This window comes from Grampus griseus (genome assembly GCF_964374135.1).
Source record: "Grampus griseus genome assembly, chromosome: 9".
Lineage (NCBI taxonomy): Eukaryota > Metazoa > Chordata > Mammalia > Artiodactyla > Delphinidae > Grampus > Grampus griseus.
Window position 1 is genome coordinate 68,836,251 of NC_139003.1, and position 27,188 is coordinate 68,863,438.

Below are 27,188 nucleotides of genomic sequence, written 5' to 3' on the forward strand. Positions count from 1 at the left end.
CCGCTCACGCGGCATGTGGGATCCTCTCGGACCGGGGCACGAACCCGTGTCACCTGCATCGGCAGGCGGACTCTCAACCACTGCGCCACCAGGGAAGCCCAGAAATAAGTTACATTTTAATTTAACCCATATTCCAATTAATGGGGCATATTTCACAACTACAATGTATGTATGAGATGAGCAGTGGTATTCACATTTTGCATGTGTGTGTATGTACTGGTGTATTTCTGAGTGCTAGATGTGAAATTGTGGGAGTAAGTTAAAAGCGAGTTTGTAATTTTAATAGATAGCTGCAAAATTTTAATTCTAATTTGACCAGGCTTTAACATTCCAAACACTTTGGTGAAATTGAGATTGACTGTGTACAGTAGAAGCTGATGGTTTGGATGTTAAATTAAAATTCCCAGATGTGGATGCCTAAGACTGATCCATTGGGTTTTTCTAAGCCCCAGATTCAGCTCACTTATCATGGTCACAAAAATACCCTGATGGAAATGCCTGCACCTGAGCCAATAAATTCTCTAAGCCCCAAGATTCAGGTTGTGTAGCAGGGTCGCAAAGGAAGTTTGGGATATAAATTAGCAGCTGCTCTCCATCCCTGGGGTATCTGTCTTTTTCACTTCTTCAGATATTTGTTCATCCCATTAAATCTAGCTCTTCTAATGTCCTCTACTAAATAATAAAACCATTGTCAAAATTTCATAAATCCCTTACTGACATTACTACCTCACCACCCACAATGAATCCCAGCTGAAATTTGGTGATTGTTTTGACTCTGGTAATTACAATGTTTGTCAGATTCCAGAAGTGCAATGATTATACTTTCCACTTTTGTTGTGTCTTGTTAGCTTTACTCCCTCATTGACAAATTATAGATGGGCTTTAATTTTTCCATATCATCTTAGGCCATGTGGCCTATACATGTTAGTCTGTAGTTTAGTAAAGGACCTTAAGAAGAAAGAGCAAAGCAGTTAAATAGCTGTTGTTGGATGTGTGTTTTCCAAAAATAACCTATAGGAATAAAAATCGCTACTTCTCCACCAAAAATTCCCATTGTGCAAGTGTGTCAGTAACTCTTGAAACATGAAGACACTGTTTCTTTGCAGAGAAAAGAAAACATTTATTCACTCATTCATTCATTTGTCTGACGTGTATTGAGAATTTACAGGGTGCCAAGCCCCTATATGATAATGTACATTATACTCTACTCCCTCCACCTCCAACCTGGATACTGTGTCTTCTGCAAATATGGAAAACCTACCAAATATCAGTCCTCCATGCTTGAAGGACTGATATTTACACATCTGTGCCCGAGATTAAGGATAATGAAATTCAACCACAAAAATGATTAAGTAATGTATAATTGTAGCGTTGGAATTTATCAGTTTAGAGTGGTTGCCTCCATATTCACCTTTCTTTTGATCTTCTTGTAGACATTATTGTTATTGACTGTAAATGTCTCAGTATTTTTGCTCAGTGGAATGTGGCTTGACAGATTAATTATATGTTATCAGGCAGTTGAAGATCAACTAAAGATATGTGGCCACAAGAGGGATGCTGATGTCTTTGAGCTGTTTCTTTCTCAAAAGTAAGTGTGCTTTATATTTGAAATAGAAGAGCATCATGTTATGTTTCATAGATTCAAATGTTCTCTTCCATTGTTTTCCCCTTCTGTGGATAGGCAAGTAGCACACGCTCGTTGGCAACCACAGTCTCTATTGGAGATGCAGGATCCTGAAATGGATAAAAACAAAGATTATGGAGTCAGGCTGAGTTTGAATCCCAGTTCTATCTCTTCCGGCTGGGTGACCGTGGGTGGGTCATAAGCCTCTCTGTTAGGGTTGTCAGGTTTAGCCAATAAAAATAGAGAACATCCAGTTACATGTGAATTTCAGAGAAACAAATGCATATAATTTTTTTAGTATAAGTATGTCCCACACTGCATTGGGACATTTGTTGCTTCTTTGAAATTCACATATAACTGTGTATCCTGTGTTTTATCTGGCAAACCTACTGCCTGCATATAACAGTACTATCTGCTTCACAGGGTTGTTGTGAAGATTAGGTGAGTTAGTAGAAGGTAGAGAAGGGTCTGGTACACAGTAAGTACTCAATCAGCATTAGTACAGTTAATGTTACTACTACTATTAGAGAATAATGACTCATTATACCACTATACTATAATAATAACCCCTATTATACTATAATCTCTACCTAACAACCTTAATACTAATTTTACTGGTAAGTATGAAACTTCCCCCTTATATAACTTCTTTGTATCGATTTCTTTGATTCCACTCCAACTCCCCAAGGTGGCAGACAGCAAAGTTGGGTTCTTCTTCTACAGAGAAATCACGGTGCCTGAGATAGAACCCAGGTGGAAGAGGAAGTATGTGTTCCGTTAGATGCAGACAGCACAGGTTTTACTAGCCAACAAGTGACACCTGTGTAGTCAGAGTTAGCATTTTCATCATAATGACTGTATTCCTACTCTTCTTTCCCTTCTTCATACTTTCTGATCTCTGTGAAGTCCATGTATTATTTTTAAATAGACTTAACATATTTCTACATGTACGTAATATTCGGAACTTAGCTGCTTTTTAAAGAAAATGTCCTACTTTATCAATGAAGTTAATCACTTTATCTCTAGTGATTTGAGGAAATCCTTTATTAATAAACATATTTATTTTGTTTTATATTAATATGTTTTAGTTTATTAGTGTGGTGAATAATATTTAGAATAATATTTATTTCTGTAATGGCCCTGAATCTCTTGGTAGTAAGGGAATATATAGCTGACAAATATAAGATTTTTTAAAATATACATCTTAGAATGGAACACGTATGGTGGGTAATTCTGACAAACTTAAGGTCATGCTTTGAACCTTCCTATAGATCAGTTAGTTTTACAATAACAATAAATATTTTTCTTGTCTTCAAAAGATTGCGTCTCTAAGCCTTTCATGATTTTAAAAACTGTACACTCTTGATCACTAAGATAAGTAGATAACAATAAGAAAAGCTTTAAAACACTAGAAAAAAATAGAAATATTGATCTTCTGACAGTGGTAATTGGTGATCTTCTCAATTAAAGGACAATACGTTTTGAATCCTAAGAATACTAAGTCATCATTTAATCCATTTGGGTACAAGAAATGTTTCACAGTCCAGATGCCAATAAACTGGGTAAACTGGGTTATTTGCCTAAGTCTTTGTTGCCCTTGGAAAATATCCTTTCAGTGTTTCCTTGAGAAATCATGCAGCACATATACTGTAACAACAGAGTTGAGGTATTATTGCCAGCACGAGTCATTGCCAGCATTGGTAGTAGAATTTCCTATCATTTTCTTCCATTGGCCTCACCTTAAAATGTAACAGTGCATTATTGATTTAGGATGGGTTTATATGCAGAATAAACCCTTCTGACTTGAGTTAAATTCCCCTCAACAGTAAGCCACTTTATTACATTATCTAATAGCAGAAAGTTCAGCACCAGTACTACTAATACAAGAAAATTAATGACACTTATTTGGCACAGTTGATATTTTTAAGCATTAATATATTAAAATAACTTTCCTGGGAATTCTTGGAGAGATACTCTAAGTGGGGCTTGAGTTTCTCTGCTACCATGTAGTGATTGCTTTATTTTTCGTAGGAAATAATGAAGCTAACATAATATCATTGTTGTCCAATGCAATAGTTTAAATGTGTCAGGGTCCAAATTCCCCTCCCAGAAATTAGCTACACATCTACAGTGAAAGAGGAGAATGCATTTTGTGTGTAAATCTATTACAAGTTGCTTTGAAGAAGCCTAGAATATTTTGTTGTGCCAGGGAAGTGCTCGAAGACTAACGGTACATGTCAAAAGGACAAGGTGGGCTTCTTGAAAAGTCTTTTGTTTGGGATAATTTGAGAATAAAAAAAAAAAGTAAGAAAAGATTAAGAAAAAACTATTCAAATGAGAAAGGTGGAGATGAGAAGGAATGAGAGAAATAAAGGGGAGGGGAAGATCTTTTTTATAGAATACCAGCTAATAAATGTAAAAAGAATGAGAGCATTAGAAAAATTACCATTTCATAATACCAAATCTACTGATTCAGGTAAAGGTTATTAATCAAAGCTAAAGCCATTAAATAAATAGTTATTGGGGACCACTAATCTGTTCTCTGCAGATTGACAGTTACCAGAGGGGAGAGGGATTTGGGGGTGGGGCATGATATAGGTGAACGGGATCAAGAGGTTCAAACTTCCAGTTGTAAAATAAGTCTTGGGGATGTAATGTACAGCATGATGAATACGGTCAATAGTATTATATTAACTTTGTATGGTTTCAGTAACTGGATTTCCTCTGGTGATCATTTTGCAGTATATACAATGTCAAATCACTCAGAGTTTTGCCCCAGATATTACTTTTCAATGATAAAATTTGTACTTTCACAACGGAGAGTACTGGCAGATTCCGCCTTAACCAAATGACTGAACTTAGCTTCACCAAGAATGGGACAAAGTGGCATCATTTTGCCTCCCGGTGTGATGCAGTAACTACCACCTTTGTAATTGAAAAATGATCTACCTTGAATTTAATCATGAGGAAGCAATCAGACAAATCAGGAATGTGAGACATCTATCAGACAACTGTCCCGGACTCTTCAGGAAGTAAATGTTAAGGGCTTCTCTGGTGGCGCAGTGGTTGAGAGTCCGCCTGCTGATGCAGGGGACACGGGTTCGTGCCCTGGTCCGGGAAGATCCCACATGCCGTGGAGGCTGCAGAGCCTGTGCTCCGCAACGGGAGAGGCCACAACAGTGAGAGGCCCGCGTACCGCAAAAAAAAAAAAAAAAAAAAAAGAAAGTAAATGTTAAAGTCAACAAAGAAGAGAAGGTGACTATTCTAAATTTAAGAAGACTAAGGGGTTATACCAACTGAAAATGCAAGGCATGAATGTTGATGGGATTCTGGGTTTAAACAAAGAAAAAATCTATAAAAGAAATGTAGGAGCAACAGGAACTAATGGTATGGGGGTTATGCAGGACAGCGTCCTTATTTGAGGGATGCGTGTGCTGAAGTATTTATGAATCAGAGTCTGCAACTTATTTTCAAATGATTCACCAAGAAAATTATCAACCCACAAATAGATATATTGTATATATAGATAAGAGAGTGAGCATAAATGTGGCAAAATATTAAAAACTACGAAGGCATGCACTGTACTATTCCTTCAACTTTTCTTAGGTTTGGAATTTTCCAATATAAAAAATTGGCGAGAAGGGTTTCTTTTGTTTAGAAATGTTGTTTGCATGACAAAAAATGTTTTCATAAACATTTAAAAAAATTATTCCCTCAGTGTCCCAAGGTTAAATATAATTGTGAAAGGATGTTGCTACAAGTTAATAAATGTAATATTAATTAACATTAGTATTTTTAAAGTGTTTAGAAAAGTGCCTTGCACACAGAGTGTGCTCTATAAGTGTTTAATAGAGACATATATGTGTATATACCTGGCCTGGGCTCATGATTTCTGTCCTAAGAAGTAAAAGAGATCAGAATACTCCAGCCCACAGCAGTCAAAGGGCCAACTATCTGCAGAGGCTGTGCTCTCTTTGCTGACAGCTCCTCCACCACACCCTACGTCTGCCCCTTCGCTGAGTGAGCTGCATCACCAAAAAGACTCATGACCACTTGGGCAGCTGGAGTCCTGCACAGTTCAAGAAGGATGGGTAACATTTTTGACCCCATATTTAATAAACAACAAAGGGAGAATAAAACACTTAACCCAGTCTCTGTCTCTTGGTATCCTACAATTTCCATGTCTTAAATCCGGTTTGGCCAAGATCTGGACAACCTCAAAGTAAGGACCCTGCAGGCACTGTTGAAGCAGGAGTCAAGGCTGTTTCCCATATTTACCTTAAGTCCCATGTCTTCTGCATTTTTCTTCCTCTGCTCTCTCCTCAGTGAAATCTTTTAAAATTAAGGTCCCCCAAAATTCAGTCATAATGAGGTATAAATTTCTACTAATGTCATAAAATTCTCTTTTAGTATTCATTATACTAGCTGACAAAAATCTTAACCCAAGTGAATGAAGTTTTGAATACGGAATTTAGGAAGTTAGCACATATAAGATGCCAGTAATTTTGAAAGGACAGAGAGAGGCCTTTCCAGTTCCCCCAGAGTCATACTACATAAGCCACCTTACCCATGAATGAATTAATCATTGCTAATGTTCCCTTTTTGTTTTCCTTTCCAGGGAACTGACAGAGGTCATTGATCTTTCTAGGTTTAAAAAATTAAAATACTTATGGCTACATCATAACAAGGTAATATGATATTTGATCTTAAATGGCTCTATAATTAAATTGCTATCTTAATTTCATGTTTTTAATAGAACTGATCATGAAAAGTATTAATACTTTATACTCCTAATTTTAATTTAGGTAAGAAACTTTATATATATATATATAAACAGGTATATTGAATAGCACGATTTGTGAAATGTTATCAGACTGGAACTTTACTTTTTTCTCCCATGTGCTTTCAAAACTGCTCAGTGGAAGCTATTGCTTCCCAGTTTCCCGGAAGAAAACTTGGGCAGTCTCATGACCTTTCTTATCTCTCTTATGTAGTTCAAAAGCTTACAGTCCATTTTGAGACATAGTCATACTCTCAGTTCAGAAATGAGAATGTGGAGGTGAATATGTTAATTCATAAATGAGACATCCCTCTATCTCCCCTCCCTTATCCAGCTAGGGCTGACTGCAGATGGCCACCTGCCTGCTTCATTAGCAAGGGGGGTGTGGTTGGTTGTTTCCCTTGCTTCTCACCTCCACCCTAGCCTTCTCCAGGGTTGGTATGGAATGGGGAGGAGTGGAGGCAGAGGAAAGGCAAAGGAAAAACAAAGTTTCTATTTGATTTGTACCCTCTGGTGTCAACATGTTCAGAGTTTACTTCTCTTAATGGGTTATTCAGAAGCTCCCCTGCTAGGTTCCTCCAACTCTAATTCCTCTTCGCTGGCCACTCCTGACCTCCCTTTCATCTTGTATCCCAGTGGTACTTACAACTGAGCATCTCCTGGCCTTGGCAAACTGCCCATTTGGGCAGGATCCTTTGTAAAGTGCCCTAGATCAGCATTCCTCCAATGGTCCTGCATGTATTTCCCAGAACTCACACACCTTTGTCCTGCTGTCAGAAGGATTGATTACCTCCCAGTTGCCACCCAGACTGATCCAGCTTCTTCAGGAAGTGCCAGGCACTAAGCCAACGTGTCCCCAACTGCAGGGAATGTTTTTCAAGGGCACTGAGTGTGGCCCTTGAAGCTTTTCTTCGAGGTTAGGGTTTAGCTGGCAGTGCCTCCTCTGTAGTGGGGTCCTGAGTGGGGCTCCAAGCTCTCTTCAAGTCATAGAGCAGGATTGAACTACAATTCAGGCCAAAACAATCATTACAGTTAGTCATTCTCAAATTTCTAAAGTTGGACTTTCCAACAGCTTGTATTTTGTTCATTATAAATTGATGACCCAATCTTAGCATTTTAAATTTAAACTTTCAAACACCAGCTGATTAAAAAATAATGATTTGAGTTTTCAGTAGTAGTCTGCTTGTCAAGCAATAGTCCAGATTCACAGCATTGAATCTTTAAGCATCCATGTTTATGAAAGTATTTCAATATTACATTGCATTTTCAGTCCGTTCTTTTAACCAAGTGGAAAATGGAAAATGGAAGTTTTTCTAGTATTAAGTACAAGCATAAGTTTCATAAGCTTAAAATAATTTCTAGGAGAAGAAACACAAATACATTCAAGGCCCAGGCAGCTAACAACTGAAATGGAAAGTGCACACACTACTTAAGGGCATACAAGTTCAAAACTCTTTTAAATACCCTGCCAAAAATTATCCTGGGTCACAGTGTGTGACCTCTGATTAGAAAAAGATGGAACTCATCAAGCATGGCAAAAGTGACTAATCTTTGCTTTTCATGTGTGTTCCTTGTGGAGTTCAGTATTCAGTTTTGAAGGAAAGAATGTACAAATGTTGGCAATATTTCTAAAGGGAGAGGTATAATTAGGGATTTTGTAATATTTTTTGGCTTTCTTGTAGTGGACACCGTCCCACCTTCAGCCAGTCATGGAATTTTCACACAGTTGAATTACAGATACATTATGTACATAGGAAGGGATCGCATACACTGTCAACTATTGTACTTTCTTTTGTTTTGGAAGGGGTGGGTGGGGAAAGGGTGCAACAAAGGGCTAAATTCTCTTCTTGTGTTTGGTTATTTATGCTCAACATACTATATTATTTCCAAAATAACCATCACTTAAATTTGTTTTTTAAAAATAGACATTTATTCCATATAATCCTGAAAGGATATCATATTTGAAATAAGTTTTAAGTGGTCAGGAGGTGAGTGAATAAGCTAACGTGAGTTTTTCTATTGATCAATAATTGACTGGTTGCTAAGTTACCTGAGTATTCACACTATGAAAAATTAAAATCTTATTCAGGATCCAAAACTCTAATGGGCATATTACCTATGATAGTACTTCATCAAAATTCACATGGAAGATTTTGGTTATTACTTTTCTTTAATATCTAGATTATATTAGGTGGACCACTAAGAAGTTACTTTGCCAGAATAGAAATGGTATGAAGAATCATGGTGAAAATCATCAACATCGACAAAGGAATACAAATATTTAGAATTGTAATGTTTTGTTAACAATGATCTAAATTTGTGACCAGCATTGTTCTTACATTATATTAGGCTACCCTTTATTTAGGAACAAGTAAGGCACAAAATAGTAAAATAAAATGAACACACCTTTTTTTGTTTATTCATTTATTCAATCAACAACTTTGTTGAGATGTATGTACTGACCATTATTGGTTGTCCATTCATTATCCATTCTATTCTTTTACCTATACAGCAGAATCTGGGTTAAGGTATTGGTACATACTTCTTTTTAGTCAGGTAGGTGGCTCCATTCCCAGTTCCAAGAGGTGGAGCCTGAACTGTTTAAACCAATCAGGATAATCCCATCTTCCTTGTGAGTGGCTAGTCAATGAATTGGCTCTGGGAGGCTTCTGTGAAAGGTTTCCTTATTCCTGAAAAAGAGGACTAGAAAAGAGGTCCCTTGTTCCCTCTGGATGTTTTCTTGCCTGGCCAGTAAGCCAGGAACCATCCTATCAACTTGTGGATGTGTCCAACATTGTGAGAAAAGCAGAGCTCAGAGAAGCATTGAGATATTCAGCCTGAAGCTCTCACAACCTCTGGACTCCTTGATATGTGAGATAATAAGTGTTCTAATTTATGTGCCAGTTTGAGTTGAGCTTAGGAGTTACTTGGAGCCCAAAGCATCCTCTGTAATATGGTTTATTCTGTACTTGTAGGCTACTGATAGAATATAAAAATAAATGTGATGGTGCCTGCTCTAGTGATAGAATTAGGAAGGGCAGAAGGTGTGGCTGTACTCCTGGTGAGGAAACTGTGGTTGCAAACTGCCTGGAATGGAATGAGAGAAAGCAGTGGTTTGGGGAGACAAAGGATGAATGTAGTTTGGTGTGCTTGGAGCCTAACATGCTTGAAGGGTGCACACTTCTCCCCATTATTATGTAGTGGATGATAAAACTGGAGCTTCTGGTCTGACCTGGAACCAGCAAATTAGATAGGTACAAGTTGTTTCTGAGGACGTGCAATGCCCCAGCCTTCCTAGGTTTGCTCAGGCTGCCCTGCTTCCTTCATTATGCTCTCCGAGGGTTTGCTTTCTCCTTGTACTGCATAGATAAGTACTAGTCCTGCAGCTCCTCTCTTTCTGGGTCATCTGTTTCTAATCTCCGCTGATGTAATTAGTGGGAGGCAGCTGCTCTTAGGTGCGTATTAACTGAGGCCTTCTGAAGACTCCCTGCCTTGTCTCATCTTTTAGCAAGGCTGACTGAGGGAATTTTAGGTCAGTTCATCTTCTCCAGCTTTCCTAAGAAAAGAAGCTGGGTCTGCTCAGACGAGTGATCTAAGTGATTTGCATTTTATACTACAGTTTCAAAGGTATATAGACATTTGATCTGTTTGTGTTTTGGGTCATTACCTCAAAATTTTTCTTTTACAGACGTTTAGTAGTGAGCTCATAATATTGTTGTCACAATGCTGGTATCCTTCTATTTCTGGAAGACCTAGCGTTACTTGGGTATATTTCATGTGTCACAGATTAGAGTAAGCATTTGATGAGAAACCTGTATATAACGCCTCACCAAGCAACTGTCCAAAATGGAATTTGAGTTTCTACCATGTAGCAAAAACTGAACAGTTGACAACTTTTACAAACTAAATTTAAATAAAAATACCTATTCTGGCAAGGTCATTGTTTATAAACGTCTTCATCTAAAACATAATCAAAATACTTATTTATAATAACATTTTCCACACTAAAATAATGTACAATAATGTATGGTGTACTATACACCAACTTTTTTTTTTTTCTTTTTTCGGTACGCTGGCCTCTCACTGTTGAGGCCTCTCCCGTTGTGGAGTACAGGCTCCGGACGCGCAGGCTCAGCGGCCATGGCTCACGGGCCTAGCCGCTCTGCAGCATGTGGGATCCTCCCAGACCGGGGCACGAACCCGTGTCCCCTGCATCGGCAGGCGAACTCTCAACCACTGCACCACCAGGGAAGCCCTATACACCAACTTTTGATCCAAGTCATATAGCCTTGAGTTTGAACCCTTGCTCTGTTGTCTTGAGAAAGTTGTTTTTTAACTTCTTTTAGCCTCAGTTTCCTCCTAGGTAAATAAGGGAACGAAACAACATGGGCTATTGGAAGGATCATATTAGATAATGGTGAAAACATCTAGCTTAGTGCTTGGGTCATAATAAGCACTTAAAAGAGGGCTTCCCTGGTGGCGCACTGGTTGAGAGTCTGCCTGCCGATGCAGGGGACACGGGATCGTGCCCTGGTCCGGGAAGATCCCACATGCTGCGGAGCGGCTGGGCCCGTGAGCCATGACCGCTGAGCCTGCGCGTCTGGAGCCTGTGCTCCGCAACAGGAGAGGCCACAACAGTGAGAGGCCCGCGTACCGCAAAAAAAAGAAAAAAAAAAAAAAAAAGATATGCTTGTCCCCTTGACTCTGAACCAGCAGTTCTCAACTAGGAGCGACTTTGCAACCCCTGCCACACCTCCCACACACAAGGAGAACATTTGGCAATGTCTGGAGACCTTTTTGATTTTCACAACTGGGGTGTGTGTGTTCCTAGCATCTAGTGGGTAGAGGCTAGGGATGCTGCCAACCATACTACAATCCACAGGGCGGCTTCCCCAGCCCCCCAACAAAGAATTATCTGGCCCCAAATGTCAATAGCTGTAAAGGTTGAGAAATCCTGCTCTAAAAGAATGCCTCCTTAATTTTAAATTCATGCTGGTGTAAAATTTTCCCCACTAGTACCTCAGCAGTTACGTGTAAGAGCTTTACCTTGAATGTAAGTGCTCTCAGCTCTATGAAAAATAATAATGGTTAAATAGTAAATAATAAAAGCTATCGTTTATTGAGCCCTTGCTATGTGCTAAGCCCTGAGGTAAGATACATGATTTGTGGAATGTCACATTCAGCATAAATCCTATGGCAGTCCTTAGACTCAGTAGTACAGATTTTCCTAAATGATAATTATAATAACATTTTACTTTAACAATGGTTTGAGTGTCAGAACAATCAGCATGTCTTCCAACTCCCATTCCTACATCTTGACTTCAACAACGTGGTACATTGCAATGTCTATTTAAGTCCTGTGAATTCTGCCTTGGAATTATCTCTCAATTCCCTCTACTTTGCTCTTCTCCCACTGTTATTACTCTACTCTGGGACCCATATATTCTTTGGAATTAGCATAACACCATTTTTGTTCATCTCTTGCTGTTATACTTACTATCCCCTCTAAATAGTACTCTTCCCTGTCATTTTTTTTTTCCAAAATAAAACTGGGCAATAACACTCCTCTGCACAAAATCTTTTATTAGTTCCCCAAGATTCTCATGATCTGGCCTTATTTCTTTTCACTACATTCCTCCCATTCATTTCGCCCCAACAAAAGGTACAATCTTAAAATTCCAATAATCATGGTCCAAAGATGTTAATGCTCTTGGGAAAATTATTATTCTATAGTCAAGATGAAATGGTTGAGTTTATTAGCATTCTTGAATTAATGTGTAACGCAAGAGAAATTAAAACCTCAACTAATTAGAATGTTCTGTTAATGTGTGGTTGAGCAGGCAACTGGGAAAAAAGAGAGAAGAAAAAGTCGTGGTTTGCCCCGGTGTTCTCTTTCTAGGCTGATGTTAGGTGTGGCTCTCGTTAGATCAGGGAGTGGATGGAAGGTAGTGAGTTGCTGTCAGGAGGCCAACAGGAAGAGTAGAAAGGGATATGAAGCCAACTGGGACCCACCCCTCACTGTGTTGAAGGGTCTCTCCTACCTGGGGGAAACATGGCTCCTTTTGTGACTTAACAAAGCTGAAGTGCAGTTACTGGTGGTTCTCCTGCATGAGTGCTCATGTAATTAGGTACAGATGAGACTGTGAGACAATGAGATGAGCAGCACATGTGCCTTTTATAGCTTCATAATTTGTGACTGTTACAAATATAAGAAAAAATTAAAGAAAATTCATTAAAGAAACCCATTTTCAAACTTTGATTACAAATCTAAAATAGCTTTTCTGAGATACAAGAGGGCATGAGTAAAATTTCCAATAAATCCTCACTAAATCAGACAGGTTGGCATCTGTCTATCTGAATCAACCAATCAAAGGTCAAAACAGTTCTGTTTAACTGACGACACTAGTTACTGTGATAGGCTTTAATAAACATGTAAAACTAATTTACAATCATAAGCATATATTTCTGTATATATAAATTAGGAAGCACTTGATCAATAACTATTTCATATGATTCTTCTCCCTGCTAGATCCTGTATTAAGCCGTAAATTTAGCCTTGTTACATTTAACTTAAGGGCTGCTTTTAGAACATACCAGCCCCACGTTAAGACTCTACCATGCCTCATCCTCATAACTCAAATCTGTCAATTTCTATTGAGGTTATAAAGTCAATATTTTTAAAAAAGTAGTGGGATTCTCCTTGCAGGGTAACAGAAACATTTCTGAATTCAGTTTAAATGCTCCTATCATGTACTTTAATGGTGCATTTGAGGAATTTTCAAGAGTGTTTTGACTATTTTCAATTCTTACAGTACACCGAATTTCTAATCTAATCTTAAAAGTAAGATGCAGCTTCACCATATCATTAGGAGAATGGAGAGGTGGGAAGGATAACAGACTGAAGAAACATCGTTTCTTTCCTTAAGGAAGACACAAAACTAGTGATCAAGTAATTGCACAAGTCATAGGAGGTGTTGGATGTGGACAAGAAAAGGAAGATTCATGGGCATGGGGGTTGTCAGGAAAGGCCTTATTTAAAAAAAGATGAGCTGTAAAGTAACAGGATTATTCTGTGCCTTGTCTTCTCCTTGGGGATGGTGGCCGGTTGAGCTGTTAGCACTGACCTCCTGTGTGGTCAGATTACAGAGTCCTCGGCTAAGCTGAGATCTGTTGACCCAAAGGACAGTGAGCCTGAGAAGAGGAGATGGTTCATAGACTGGGGCATAAAGAAAGGGAATTCAGAATTAGACAATCTCGGAGGTAGAGCTTGGGGAGGGGAGGTAGAGCATTGACTGCAGAATTAGACCATCTCTCAGGAGATCTGACTTAAAATGCTGGAGCAGGTGGAAGTTTAGAGAAACAAAAAGTGGGTCAAAACAGAGCAAGAAGACAGCAGTGAGATGCAAAGAGATCAAAGAACGGTCTCAACAAATCCCTGGAGCAGTGGAAACTTCTTGTGGCAGCCTGCTCAGGCATGGTTGGATAGGCCTTGCCAGCCTAGGGCAGTTCCTTAAGAATAATCAGAAATGTACCAGGAGGAAAAGCCATGCAGGCAAAGAGAAATCGTGACTCATACACAGATGCAGAAACGATTCAGCATTATCGGAGGAGAGAGCCCTTGGCACATAATAGGCACTTAATAATATGTGATGGTGAATTAGTGGATATATGGAGCCAAATCCAATGTGACTATAGGGCAGAGAAATGTAGGGAAGGTTGTGAGAGCAAAAGGATAGGCCAGATTCCAGAGGCTTTGAAAACCTTTCAGGGAGTTTGGTGGAGACGTGGTAAGAGAAGTTTGAATATTAAGTTAGCTAAAAGCACCCTTTTTATCATACGTATCTTCAAAGGCAATCCAGACATAAACTCATGGCCCAGATCAAAAGGTTGCACATAATTAATAAAAACAGCAAATGCTGAACTTCTGTGGTTCTTACTAAATTTTTATATCTGTATGTAATTACATGTAATTATTGTAGAAAGAATATTGTTCTCTAACTCTCATTTTCAGCTCCATGGAATAACATTTATAACTAGAAACTGTTGTCTGGCAGAACTATACCTAAACAACAATGCAATATTTGATATACAAGGTATGTCTTAAATTTTGTCTTTTGATTGAATTGATTTTCAATTAAATAATAACTTTCAACTATGGTATTGCTCATGGCATGCAATAATCTGTTTTAACATTTCTGTTGAAAATATACGATGGAAGCTGTTATTTTTTAATGTTCTTGTGTACATTTCATTTTAAGATGTGCTGTTTGATTATGGTTTTAGCTCAATATTGTCATGTATCTTATTCAAGACGTAAAAGAATCTTTTTTTAGCATAGAAATTTTGCCATTCTACTGCACAGTTGGACACAAACTAGATATTGTGGAAGCAAATTTTAATGTTTGGGAGCATTAATAAAAAATAATGACTTCATAAATAGTTTTAAATATTTTTACAGGCTGTAATTTTTCCTAGCCAAATTTCTGTTTCACTCTGAGTTAAATTTGTACCTGCAACAATCTCTAAACTGACAATTTCAAGCCTGGTATAAAAGTACATGATATACTAGGATCATGAGATACAAAGAAGTATGGTACAGAACATTTTTCTTCTGTATTACATGCTGCAGAATTGAAATATCATAAATTTTGAGATCCAGTATGATTCCTTGTTCCATGAAGAAAGGAAACCTTGCCAATTCAACTACGATGTCGTTATTGCAAAGATACAACACACTTTCACTTATGTTAAAAATGTGGGAAAATGTGCAATTTAGAATCAATAAGATGATAGGAATATTTGGCTTCCCATTGTGTAAAGAAAATATTTAGTTGAGCAGTTTGGGGGAGATACTGATTTGAATAACCATTTCCTGGATTGGCACTATAAACTAAGCAACATTGGCAAAACAAAACCAACAAAATAAGGATAACGAAAATAACCCCTTCAGAATCAAACAAAATCATTGCTACAGAAAAAAAAAAAACAGTGGAAAGAAATTGGCTCTATATTCCCAAATTACAGTCACTTGTTTGAATTGTTATGCTTTGTTGTATTCTTAATGATAATTCATCATATTATTAATAATTCCTCCCTTCACCAGATGTAATGTCTTCTTTGCTTTTGCTTAGGTAGCATGTTTAATTAGCATTAAAAATGTTTAAAATCTTATACAAATATTTTAATTTCTTTTAGGCCTGCACTCTTTGCATTCGTTGCATATACTCCGGCTGCACCACAATGAGTTAACAAACATTGAGGCAACAGTAAAGGAATTAAAGGGAATGCTAAATCTGAAGACCCTAAGTATTAATTTGCACTTTTGTATAGCCATAACTTAAAATAGTGATAACACAGGACATTTTTTCATTTTTTGAATTTAAATTAGATCAGTGTTTATAACAAAACTACTTAGATAGTTTCCTGAAAACAAGACTAGATCTTTTTCTTTTTAAAAATACATTTTTGAAAGAACAGGTAGAAAAACAGTTTTTGTGAAATGATATGGCATGCCAAATGGAAATGATGAAAGCAAAAAGAGAAGGAGGTACATGTTTAAATCTGTGTTTTTGGTTTTATCTCTAAAGGCAGTTTTAGCACATATTATATGATTCCATTTATTTATACAAATGTCCAGAATGGGCACATATATCGAGACAGCAACACTGAGAGGTAACTGTTTTTAAATAGTGGCTGCCCAGTGCTGGGGGGATGAGGGTCTGGGGAGTGACAGTCTGGGGTTTCTTTTCAGGGTGATGAAAATGTTCTAAAATTGAACGTGGTGATGGTTGCACAATTCTATGAATATACTAAAAACCATGAATTGTATACTTAAAATTAGTGAACCGTGTGATATGTGAATTATATTAGTAAAACTGACACTCCCTCCCCCCACACTAAAAAAAAGAGCACGTTTTAATGTAATCTTCCTATTGGGTGAACAGCAAACAATTCATATATATTGAATCGCACCCAGCAAGGAACTGACCTCAGTATTTGAAGAAGGTGTGAGGTGGGTTGGAAAAATAGATAATACACAGTTCCTACTCTCAATAAGCTTATAGTTGTTTGGTTTGTTTGTTTGTTTTTAAGCTTATAGTGTCGAAGGGTAAATAAACTGGTACACGATTGCAATTCAGAACAAATGGTTCTAGGTGGACCAAGGGAAAAGACTCAGAGCAGTGAATGGGTTTTCGAACTTCAGAGTTTGTAGACTTCTTTATACAAGGTCATAAAATAGATGGTTTTTTCCTATTTATTTTCTATTCATTTCTCAGAATTGCCAAAGATAGTGTTTTGAATATGTGTAAAGTGGTGTTGATGGTGGAGCTTCTAATCAGCTCAATACATAGTTATTAAAACTTTCAAATATTTTGAGTATTAATCAGTTATACCTACTATATTAAGGAGAAATGATTTAAGTTCTTATAGGTAAGATTCTTTAAACCCAACTATTAAAAGTACCCCAAGTTCTAAGGAATTCAATGCTCATTTTTGAGACGTGATAAGGTCTGTGAAAGACTTATCAGGATTGGCCTGCATATTTGAATTACCTGGCCTTTCTGTGCTGAACAAATGCTTAAAATGTCTTTAAATGATTAAAAGACTGGTTATACTAGATCTTGAACTCTCTCTTACCTTCATTTTTCTGTAAAATGGGCTAATAACTACCTCTCAGGATTGCTTCAAATATTAAGCTAACTCTGTAAAGCATTAATTGGTTTGAAGGAGTAACAACAAAAAATTGTTTTATTATGGTTTATGTAAATTAGATAATGAATTAAGATGCACACAGTCTAGAAATTCTGCTGATTGGTAAATAGATTTTTAAAAAACTGACATTTTGAATAATAATTATAATAACATGTTTGAATGTTGAGAAAATGCTTTCTTATTATATTCTCATTTAAATCTTCATAGCAATCCAATGATGTGATTAGAATTATTCCCTCTTTGATGGTAGAAATGCAGGGCTCAGAGCTTTAACCAGACTACTAAGGAATGTTGAAACTTAAACTCATGCCTTGTTTCTTTTGTTTATCATTCATTCATTCAATAAATATTTATCATGCATTCACTAAGGACACTATTAGATGGAGATACAAAAGTAAACAAGAAAGACCCTATCTAGACCTTTATGGAGCTTATAGTTTTGTAACTCTCAGCCTAAATATTTCTTACAGAACTGAGGGGGCTCGATGCAAAACTGATTGGACAATTTGCTAAATGTAAGAACTGAATAATTTAAGCAAGCTTATTTTACAATGTAAGATTTGGCGGTTAGCAATCAAGGTTGCCCCATCATAGTCAATAGTGTTATGCCTTAAACAAAAGTGCCTGGCGGCAAGGGGGGTAAATGGAGTCTGAAATTCAGCCCTTGCCTGCCTTACCAGCCGTGTATGTGGGCGCAGAATGGTGTCAGCCCTGAGGTGGGGTGCAGGAGTGCCTTTTCTAGTTCTCTGAAAGGCTGTTAGGTCAGCCTGGTAGTATAAGGTCCATATCATTGCCTGTCACAACATTTTAAATGACCTCTACTTAAAATCATAGTGACTATAAATTGTTCCAACTGAGAATCTTGTAGAGGGATTATTTTTTGAAATGGAGAAAATGCTGCGTCAGGTTACACAAAAATGCATTTTCTGAAAATTTTTGGTAACAAATATGCACAGTTTGAACGCTTGCCCTATTTTGGTTAAAGATATTATACAAAAAAATGTTGGTGGACTTCCCTGGTGGTGCAGTGGTTGGGAATCCACCTGCCAATGCAGGGGACACGGGTTCGAGCCCTGGTCCAGGAAGATCCCACATGCTGCGGAGCAACTAAGCCCACGAGCCACAACTACTGAGCCCATGTGCCACAAATACTGAAGCCCGCACGCCTAGAGCCCGTGCTCCGCAAAGAGAAGCCACCACAGTGAGAAGCCTGGGCACCACAACAAAGAGTAGCCCCTGCTCGCTGCAACTAGAGAAAGTCTGTGCGCAGCAACGAAGACCCAACACAGCCAAAAATAAATTTAAAAAAATTAAGAAAAAAATGTTGGCATTTACTAGCTACTAATTATATTGTGCAGTAATGTCACCTGATTGAGTTCCTCTGAACCTCCTTTGCAATCACAGATTAGATTCAGCTCATTAACTACAATAAGAAATCCATGTATTTAAAAAATATATAAATTTATTAATTTATTTATTTAATTTTGGGTGTGTTGGGTCTTCGTTGCTGCACGTGGGCTTTCTCTAGTTGCGAAGAGTGGGGGCTACTCTTTGTTACGGTACGTGGGCTATTCATTGCAGTGGCTTCTCTTGTTGTGGAACACGGGCTCTAGGTGCGCAGGCTTCAGTAGTCGTGGCACGCGGGCTCAGTAGTTGTGGCTCACAGGCTTAGTTGCTCCGTGGCATATGGGATCTTCCCAGACCAGAGCTCGAACCCTGTCCCCTGCATTGGCAGGCGGGTTCTTAACCACTGCGCCACCAGGGAAGTCCCCCATGTATTTTCAAGTGTTAAAACTTTTCTTTTCAAGTTATGAAACTGTTTAAAATGCTAAAATATTATTATTATTATTCCACTTCAATTACAGTTCTTCGTAGGGTGAGAAAATAGCCTGGAGGGTAAACCTCTAACCCATTTCAGCATTGCACCCTCCACTGGCAATGAGGAGAACTGCCAAGAGATTACCCAGTATACACATGGCTGGGAGCTTCAGGGAGGCCTGAAACCAGCTGCAGAGTGTGAGGTCCTACAAACTGGAATTCCTGACTTCCAGGCTGAGTCAGGAGGGCCACACCTTTTCTCTCCAGGCAGTCTACCTTTCCACACCCTCCCCCTCTGGCTCCATTTTCCTCTTCCCTTCCCTCCTCCAAACTCTTTCTAAATCTGCATGTGTCAAAGATTTGCTTGTGGCTGCGGACTTTCACTAACCTTCAGTCTCCCTGCCTCTTTCCCAGCGCAGAGAGAAAAAACACCACCGACAACAGCAACAAAATACTTAACCCATTCTCCTGTTCCTAAATCTTTAGTCTCCTCATTTTTCTCAAATTTTCTCTATGTTGCATTAAGCTCCAGTATTGGAAAGTATGCTTGAACTCCTACATTCCATAATTGTTAAGACTTGCTTCCTAGCAGAGACTTAAGGATTCACCCTTGGAGACAGGAAGTGCCCCTTTCAAAGAGAAGGTCTCCATTTTTTACAGATTCTGCTCTTAAGCACGTCCTGCCTTTCCTCATTTGGCCGCAGTCCACTGCTGATGGCAAATAGCCAGGGAGTGAAGAGGGATGCTGAGAGGTCAGTGTGGGACTATGGTCTCAGTGGTCTGGTCATCTGAGACTCTTTACCCTGAAATGCCCCTCAAGGTGGGACCACTCCTCCCAAACAACACAAGAGAACAGTCCACTCAATAAAAAGAGCCAACTGGGTCTTTCACTGCTGTTTGTCTTGAAACAGCATCCCTCACTCTCCTAACCCTTGCTTTAGTCCAAGTTTGCCTTTTAAAAATCAGGGATCATTTCCATATTCAGTACAATCATGTGGTATGCTGTGGCCCAGAGATTTTAGTTAAAATGAGATGGTGACAATGGAGATGCTGACCTTACTAAGTAACCTTGAGCCAGAACCTCTGTCTGATCATTGACAGTTGAGCTTCTTTCCACAGGCTGTTCTGTGTGGGCACAGATGGAGCTGCTTTTAACTTTTCTACATCGTTTTCCTATCTATTAAAATGGATATGTTGGTACATTATTAATTACATCAACTTTCTTCAAAGGTGGTCTAAAAAACATCCAGGTTCATTTAAATGGTGATTTGTAAATTTTGCCTTAAAAGTTAAAAAAAAATTAACTGGAGCCAATTATTTAGATGACTTTTTTTCCCTCTTCTCTTTCAATAAGAAGTAGCTTCACACATGTGACTCATGTAACTCAAGCTTGTGCAGTAAGGTAGTAGAAACATTTTGCTATATTATTGGGTAAATGTAAATTGCTTAGACTCAGAATCCCAAATTAAGATAAGCAAGACAGTGCTGGCGCCACCAAGGTGTACTCTATAAGTAGCCTAGAGGGAAGGTGGATTAAATAGTATTAACCTATTGAAAGTGAAAGTGTAAACAATGTCGCTTCATAGTTTCTAAAGGAATGTACCCATACATCATAGAAGGTTTTCAGAACTTTCAGACACAGGAAACGAATATCATATCTTAGAAACTTTATTTATGGTAATTTTAGTAGCATCAATCCAGAACTCATAAATCCAAAATGTTAAATGCTTAATAGTGTAGAGGGGAAAAAGATAATTAAAAATAAGATTGCTTCCTTCTAACATTTAAGAGTAAGAAAAAAAGTGAAGAATAATAAAAATGAAATTCTTTTTAAATTATTTAATTCTAATTATGTTTTTAAGTTAATTTAGTCAGAGACTAGGCTTAATAGCCCAGTTTTCTGACTTGCTGTCATTTAGATTTTATTTTATGATGAGATGAATGTTGAACCACAATAAGTGCATCAAGTTTTTAGTATTATGACAACTTTTTAATAAGTAATGTAATAGTAGTAAATCCAAACTTGGTGATTTGTTTAGCTGAAGCCAGAAGTTTTAAAATTTATGTAAAGCAGTTATTTAACTAAGCACTAGGAAGAAAAACCAAGAAAAGAAATTAAATAGTAGTGTTCTCAGAGGGAAAAGAGAATATGAAGTGTATCCTAAAAGTAAACATCATTGAAAGATGTTGGTACATTTTCCATTAACATCATATGCAAAGGCAGACTCTACTCCCAGCTGCTATAATGTAGGATAGTGTTATGAGGTGTCAGATGTTATTCTCCAAGACAGTAACCACAGAGCAGACTTCTGCACTAAAGCATCTGTGAATTTTTCTCCCTCCTGAACTCTCATTAAAAAGAATTGTGTTTTGATGGGCTTCCCTGGTGGCGCGGTGGTTGAGAGTCCGTCTGCCGATGCAGGGGACGCGGGTTCGTGCCCAGGTACGGGAAGATCCCACGTGTCGCGGAGCAGCTGGGCCCGGGAGCCATGGCCGCTGAGCCTGCGCGTCCGGAGCCTGTGCTCTGCAGCGGGAGAAGCCACTGCAAGAAACAATTGCGTTTGGGTTTTTTTTTTTGCGGTACACAGGCCTCTCTCTGTTGTGGCCTCTCCTGTTTTCCACAGCGAATAGCTACCTATAACGATTTTATTAGCCAGAAAAGTTTGTGCTTATACAACAAATATCAGAATATTTTATTGCCTGCAGAGAAAACATTCAGATGATTAACTTCTTCAGTTTTTATCTAGTTTGTTGTCTTTCAAGCATCCCCCTTGACCCCCTCTTCTTTATATTGCAAGCTCTTCTTTATAAATATTCATCAGTTTTTTCTGGCTTTCTAATGCTTAATACTTTCATGCTTTTATCAAACCTCTTTGTATTTTATAACTAGTCAAATGCTACAGCAGTACTCCTAGATTTAAATGTACGTTAAATGAGCCTCATGTTGTTGAGTGATGTTTTTGTACACAAGCTGGAGCTCTTTCTGCTACTGCCATCTAGTGGTTCTCCTCTTTTCCAGGAGTATTTTCTAGAAATTACGTGTAGGTGGAATACAATAGCTAAAGATATCCAAGTGGAAATTATAAGAGTTTTATTTCAAATTGTATTGCAATAACCCTGTTTAATATTATCTAAAGAAGAATAGGGAAAGTACCTTTTCCATGGAAATAAAATACAACTTCTAGCTGAAGATTTTAAAAAATATACCTACGTGCTGATGCCTAAGGGATGTCATGTCAGAAGCGCCTGGAGCTCTTCCGCATCAGCATGCCTCCCACCTCCAGCCTGGTTCATTAAGTATCCTAGCACCTGCGCACAAGGAAATCCGAGTCCCCTGTGCCTGGCCAGAGGTAGATGAGATGTAAAACCCGCATCTCTTCACCTCTACTCCTGCTGAGATCTGAAGCTGCTACTGGCATTTATATGTTCTGAACTAGGTGCAATGGTGTGAAGCCGAGGAAGAAAATTATAATAGAACAGTGTGCCACAACTCTGCCCATCTCCACGCAGGTACCCATGTGACCTTTGAGACTGGAAGAAGAGAACTAATGAACAAATACTTTAATAAAGAGCAGCGTCAAGAACCCTCTAGAGCTGATATTGAGTTCTTTCTTTACTGATTAATTTACGGACATGTTAAACGTTTCCTCATTTGTGACAGATTTGGGTCAAAGATATGTCCTCAGCACCTAGCACAGTTCCTAGTAGATAGTAAGCACTCCGAAAATATTTGTTGAATGAATGAATTTAACAGATAGGAAAAGTAAGTCCTGCGATGAATAAGTAAGGGTTTGGTGAAACCATTGGTCTGTGAAGCAGAGCTTTACATACTGTTATGTTTTATATTAATCTTGCAATTTCTCATATTTTATCAAGTGATAAATGTAACTGATTTCAAAACCTGACATCTTAATTTGGATTCTTTCTTTGCAGCTCTCTACCAAAACCCTTTATGCCAATATAACTTGTACCGTTTATACACAATCTACCACCTTCCAGGAGTAGAGTTGCTTGACGGAAATCGTAAGAACACTTCTTCTTGCAGAGAAATATTTGAGAGTCAGTCTTATAACTCAGTGGTTTAAACTGCTGATGTTTTTTGGAAATAATTGTCTTTGTAAAGTTTTTCAATTATTTATTTTTGAAATTTTTGCTGTATGAAATTTGCTATAGTTTAGGAATTCATGTCTGTTGACCACTTTATAGGAAAGGCCATCTAACTGAGCATGAGGAAATGTCTGCTTTTGATTCTAGTTTTGACAGTAATGTGTTGAATGCCAATTCACTGACCCCCCGGCACCCTTAATTTTTTATTTCAAAAATGAGACAATTGGACTAAGCCTCATAGGCCTATTTAAGTTCTAAAAGTCATATTCTTTGAAATTCTGTAAATATGTATGTATATATATACTAAAACATATATAATAACTTCTATGTGATATATTTTTAGACATTGTACATAAACTAGTATGTCTGATTTATATAAGCCACAAAAAAGAAAAATCAACCTCAGTGCATTACATTTTACATTTTTTGAGGTCTATTTTACCCAGAAGTTCTTTATCACCTATCTACTTACCTTTCTACAGCTTTGAACATTCTTAATAACTTATAATTGAGTAACTTCTAAATGAGAATATATTAAAACCTTATGTTTATTCCTCTTCTTCCTCATAGCCATGAGGAAAAGAAGGGATGTAGCACAGCTGCAATTTCAATCATCCATGGTGATGTGTTAGAATGTGATGCGATAGGATTGATTTGTGCCTTGTGACATGAGGGACATATATTGAGCACTTGTAAGACTATGGAAATAACTTTTTACAAATTAATTTTGACAGGATGTTCACATACAACATGGGATAAATCCATTTTTAAAAGTAATTCTATTTTGAATCACTCTGCATATCTATTTATAATGTTATATAATAACATTACTTTTTGCATTTATCAGAAGTTACAGAAAAAGAAAGAAGATCAATGATTACGATTTTTAACCATAAAAAGTCTCATATTGTTCAATCAATAGCATTCAGAGGAAAAGTAGATGCCTCATGGAATCCAAGATCACCACTTAAGCAAAAACCAGCCCAGAGAGTACCTTCAGGTATTTAGAAAAAATGAAATGAAAACTCCTCAAACTTTTGGTTAATTTAGTTATAATAATAACTTCAATTTACAATAAGCTAAAGTTATGTAGTGAAATAAATATTTTCCAATTTTATTAGCCTACCTAAATATATAACTTTCATCTTCATTTGTGTGTATTAAATAAGGTAATGTTATAACGAGATAATACATTGAAGTCCTTACCCCAGTATCTAGCACAGCATAATGGGCTCAATGAATAAGCTGCAATTGCTATTATTACGATTGACACTGGATAATTTCAACAATTAAGGCTATAAGTTTTTGATAATATAGAAAAATATAAAGAAGAAATAAAGATCATCTGCAATTCCTCCATTCAGAAATAAGCACTATTATTTTGTTGTACTCTCATAGACGGTGATCATATGCAAGTATAACCTGAATATCTTCAGTAATGTTTCATTAGATGGAATTTAATTTCTTGTATGTAACAGAAATCCAACTACAGTGACTTAAGTAAAAAGAGGTTAACTTTTCTCACACAACAAAGAGTATACAGTGTCCAAGGTTAGTGTAAGGTTCAATGATATTTTCAGTGTTCGAGAATACATCTATCTTTTGTTCTGCAATTCTTTTTAAAGAAATATGTTTATTTGGTCACAACAGCTAAACCTGCTATTAGGTTTAGTAACATGCCCTAGTGAATTTAGATTTTTGACCCATTTAGGATCCTGTATTCTATAAATTTTATTTTATTTATTTATTTTTTAACATCCTTATTGGAGTATAATTGCTTTACAATGGTGTGTTAGTTTCTGCTTTAGAACAAAGTGAATCAGTGATACATATACATATGTTCCCATATCTCTTCCCTCTTGCGTCTCCCTTCCTCCCACCCTCCCTATCCCACCCCTCTAGGTGGTCACAAAGCACCGAGCTGAACTCCCTGTGCTATGCGGCTGCTTCCCACTAGCTATCGATTTTACGTTTGGTAGTGTATATATGTCCATGCCACTCTCTCACCTTCTCACAGCTTACCCTTCCCCCTCCCCATATGCTCAAGTCCATTCTCTAGTAGGTCTGTGTCTTTATTCCCGTCTTGCCCCTAGGTTCTTCATGACCTTTTTTTTTTTCTTTTTCCTTTCTTAGATTCCATATATATGTTAGCATACGGTATTTGTTTTTCTCTTTTTGACTTACTTCACTCTGTTTGACAGACTCTAGGTCCAACCACCTCACTACAAATAACTCAATTTCGTTTCTTTTTATGGCTGAGTAATATTCCATTGTATATATGTGCCACATCTTCTTTATCATCTGTTGATGGACACTTCAGTTGCTTCCATGTCCTGGCTATTGTAAATAGAGCTGCAATGAACATTTTGGTACATGACTCTTTTTGAATTACGGTTTTCTCAGGGTATATGCCCAGTAGTGGGATTGCTGGGTCATATGGTAGTTCTATTTTTAGTTTTTTAAGGAACCTCCATACTGTTCTCCATAGTGGCTGTATCAATTTACATTCCCACCCACAGTGCAAGAGTGTTCCCTTTTCTCCACACCCTCTCCAGCATTTATTGTTTGTAGATTTTTTGATGATGGCCATTCTGACCAGTGTGAGATGATATCTCATTGTAGTTTTGATTTTCATTTCTCTAATGATTAATGATGTTGAGCATCCTTTCATGTGTTTGTTGGCAATCTGTATATCTTCTTTGGAGAAATGTCTATTTAGGTCTTCTGCCCATTTTTGGACTGGGTTGTTTGTTTTTTTGATATTGAGCTGCATGAGCTGCTTATAAATTTTGGAGATTAATCCTTTGTCAGTTGTTTCATTTGCAAATATTTTCTCCCATTGTGAGGGTTGTCTTTTTGCCTTGTTTGTGGTTTCCTTTGCTGTGAAAAAGCTTTTAAGTTTCAGTAGGTCCCATTTGTTTCTTTTTGTTTTTATTTCCATTTCTCTAGGAGGTGGGTCAAAAAGGATCTTGCTGTGATTTATGTCATAGAGTATTCTGCCTATGTTTTCCTCTAAGAGTTTTAGAGTGTCTGGCCTTACATTTATGTCTTTAATCCATTTTGAATTTATTTTTGTGTATAGTGTTAGGGAGTGTTCTAATTTCATTCTTTTCCATGTAGCTGTCCAATTTTCCCAGCACCACTTATTGAAGAGGCTGTCTTTTCTCCACTGTATATTCTTGCCTCCTTTACCAAACACAAGGTGACCATATGTTTGTGGGTTTGTCTCTGGGTTTTGTATCTTGTTCCATTGATCTATATTTCTGTTCTTGTGCCAGTACCATACTGTCTTGATGACTATAACTTTGTAGTATAGTCTGAAGTCAGGGAGGCAGATTCCTCCAGCTCTGTTTTTCTTTCTCAAGATTGCTTTGGCTATTTGGGGTCTTTTGTGTTTCCATACAAATTGTGAAATTTTTTGTTCTAGTTCTGTGAAAAATGCCAGTGGTAGTTTGATAGGGATTGCATTGAATCTGTAGATTGCTTTGCGTAGTATAATCATTTTCATAATGTTCATTCTTCCAATCCAAGAACATGGTATATCTCTCCATCTGTTTGTATCATCTTTAATTTCTTTCATCAGTGTCTTACAGTTTTCTGCATACTCGTCTTTTGTCTCCTTAGGTACCTTTTGTTGCAGTGGTAAATGGGAGTGTTTCCTTAATTTCTCTTTCAGATTTTTCATCATTATTGTATAGGAATGCAAGAGATTTCTGTGCATTAATTTTGTATCCTGCTACTTTACCAAATTCATTGATTAGCTCTCATAGTTTTCTGGTAGTATCTTTAGGATTCTCTATGTATAGTATCATGTCATCTGCAAACAGTGACAGCTTTACTTCTTTTCCAATTTGTATTCCTTTTATTTCTTTTTCTTTTCTGATTGTTGTGGCTAAAACTTCCAAAACTATGTTGAATAATAGTAGTGAGAATGGGCAACCTTGTCTTGTTCCTGATATTAGTGGAAATGGTTTCAGCTTTTCAGCATTGAGAATGATGTTGGCTGTGGGTTTGTCATATATGGCCTTTATTATGTTGAGGTAAGTTCCCTCTGTGCCTACTTTCTGGAGGGTTTTTATCATAAATGGGTGTTAAATTTTGTCAAAAGCTTTTTCTGCATCTACTGAGATGATCATATGGTTTTAT

General features: G+C 37.5%; 1 protein-coding gene across 1 annotated transcript in view; it reads left to right on the forward strand.

Moving 5' to 3' along the window:
* The window catches only part of LRRC72 (leucine rich repeat containing 72), a gene marked incomplete at both ends in the record, with an annotated part of 49,541 nt that overhangs the window by 13,251 nt on the left and 9,102 nt on the right, over positions 1-27,188 (forward strand). The window contains 6 exons of the mRNA XM_082661708.1: positions 1,515-1,588; positions 6,243-6,312; positions 14,416-14,497; positions 15,600-15,710; positions 22,869-22,958; positions 23,890-24,042. Of these exons, the coding sequence (XP_082517834.1) occupies positions 1,515-1,588; positions 6,243-6,312; positions 14,416-14,497; positions 15,600-15,710; positions 22,869-22,958; positions 23,890-24,042 (580 nt within the window). The remainder of the gene's footprint in view (positions 1-1,514; positions 1,589-6,242; positions 6,313-14,415; positions 14,498-15,599; positions 15,711-22,868; positions 22,959-23,889; positions 24,043-27,188) is intronic.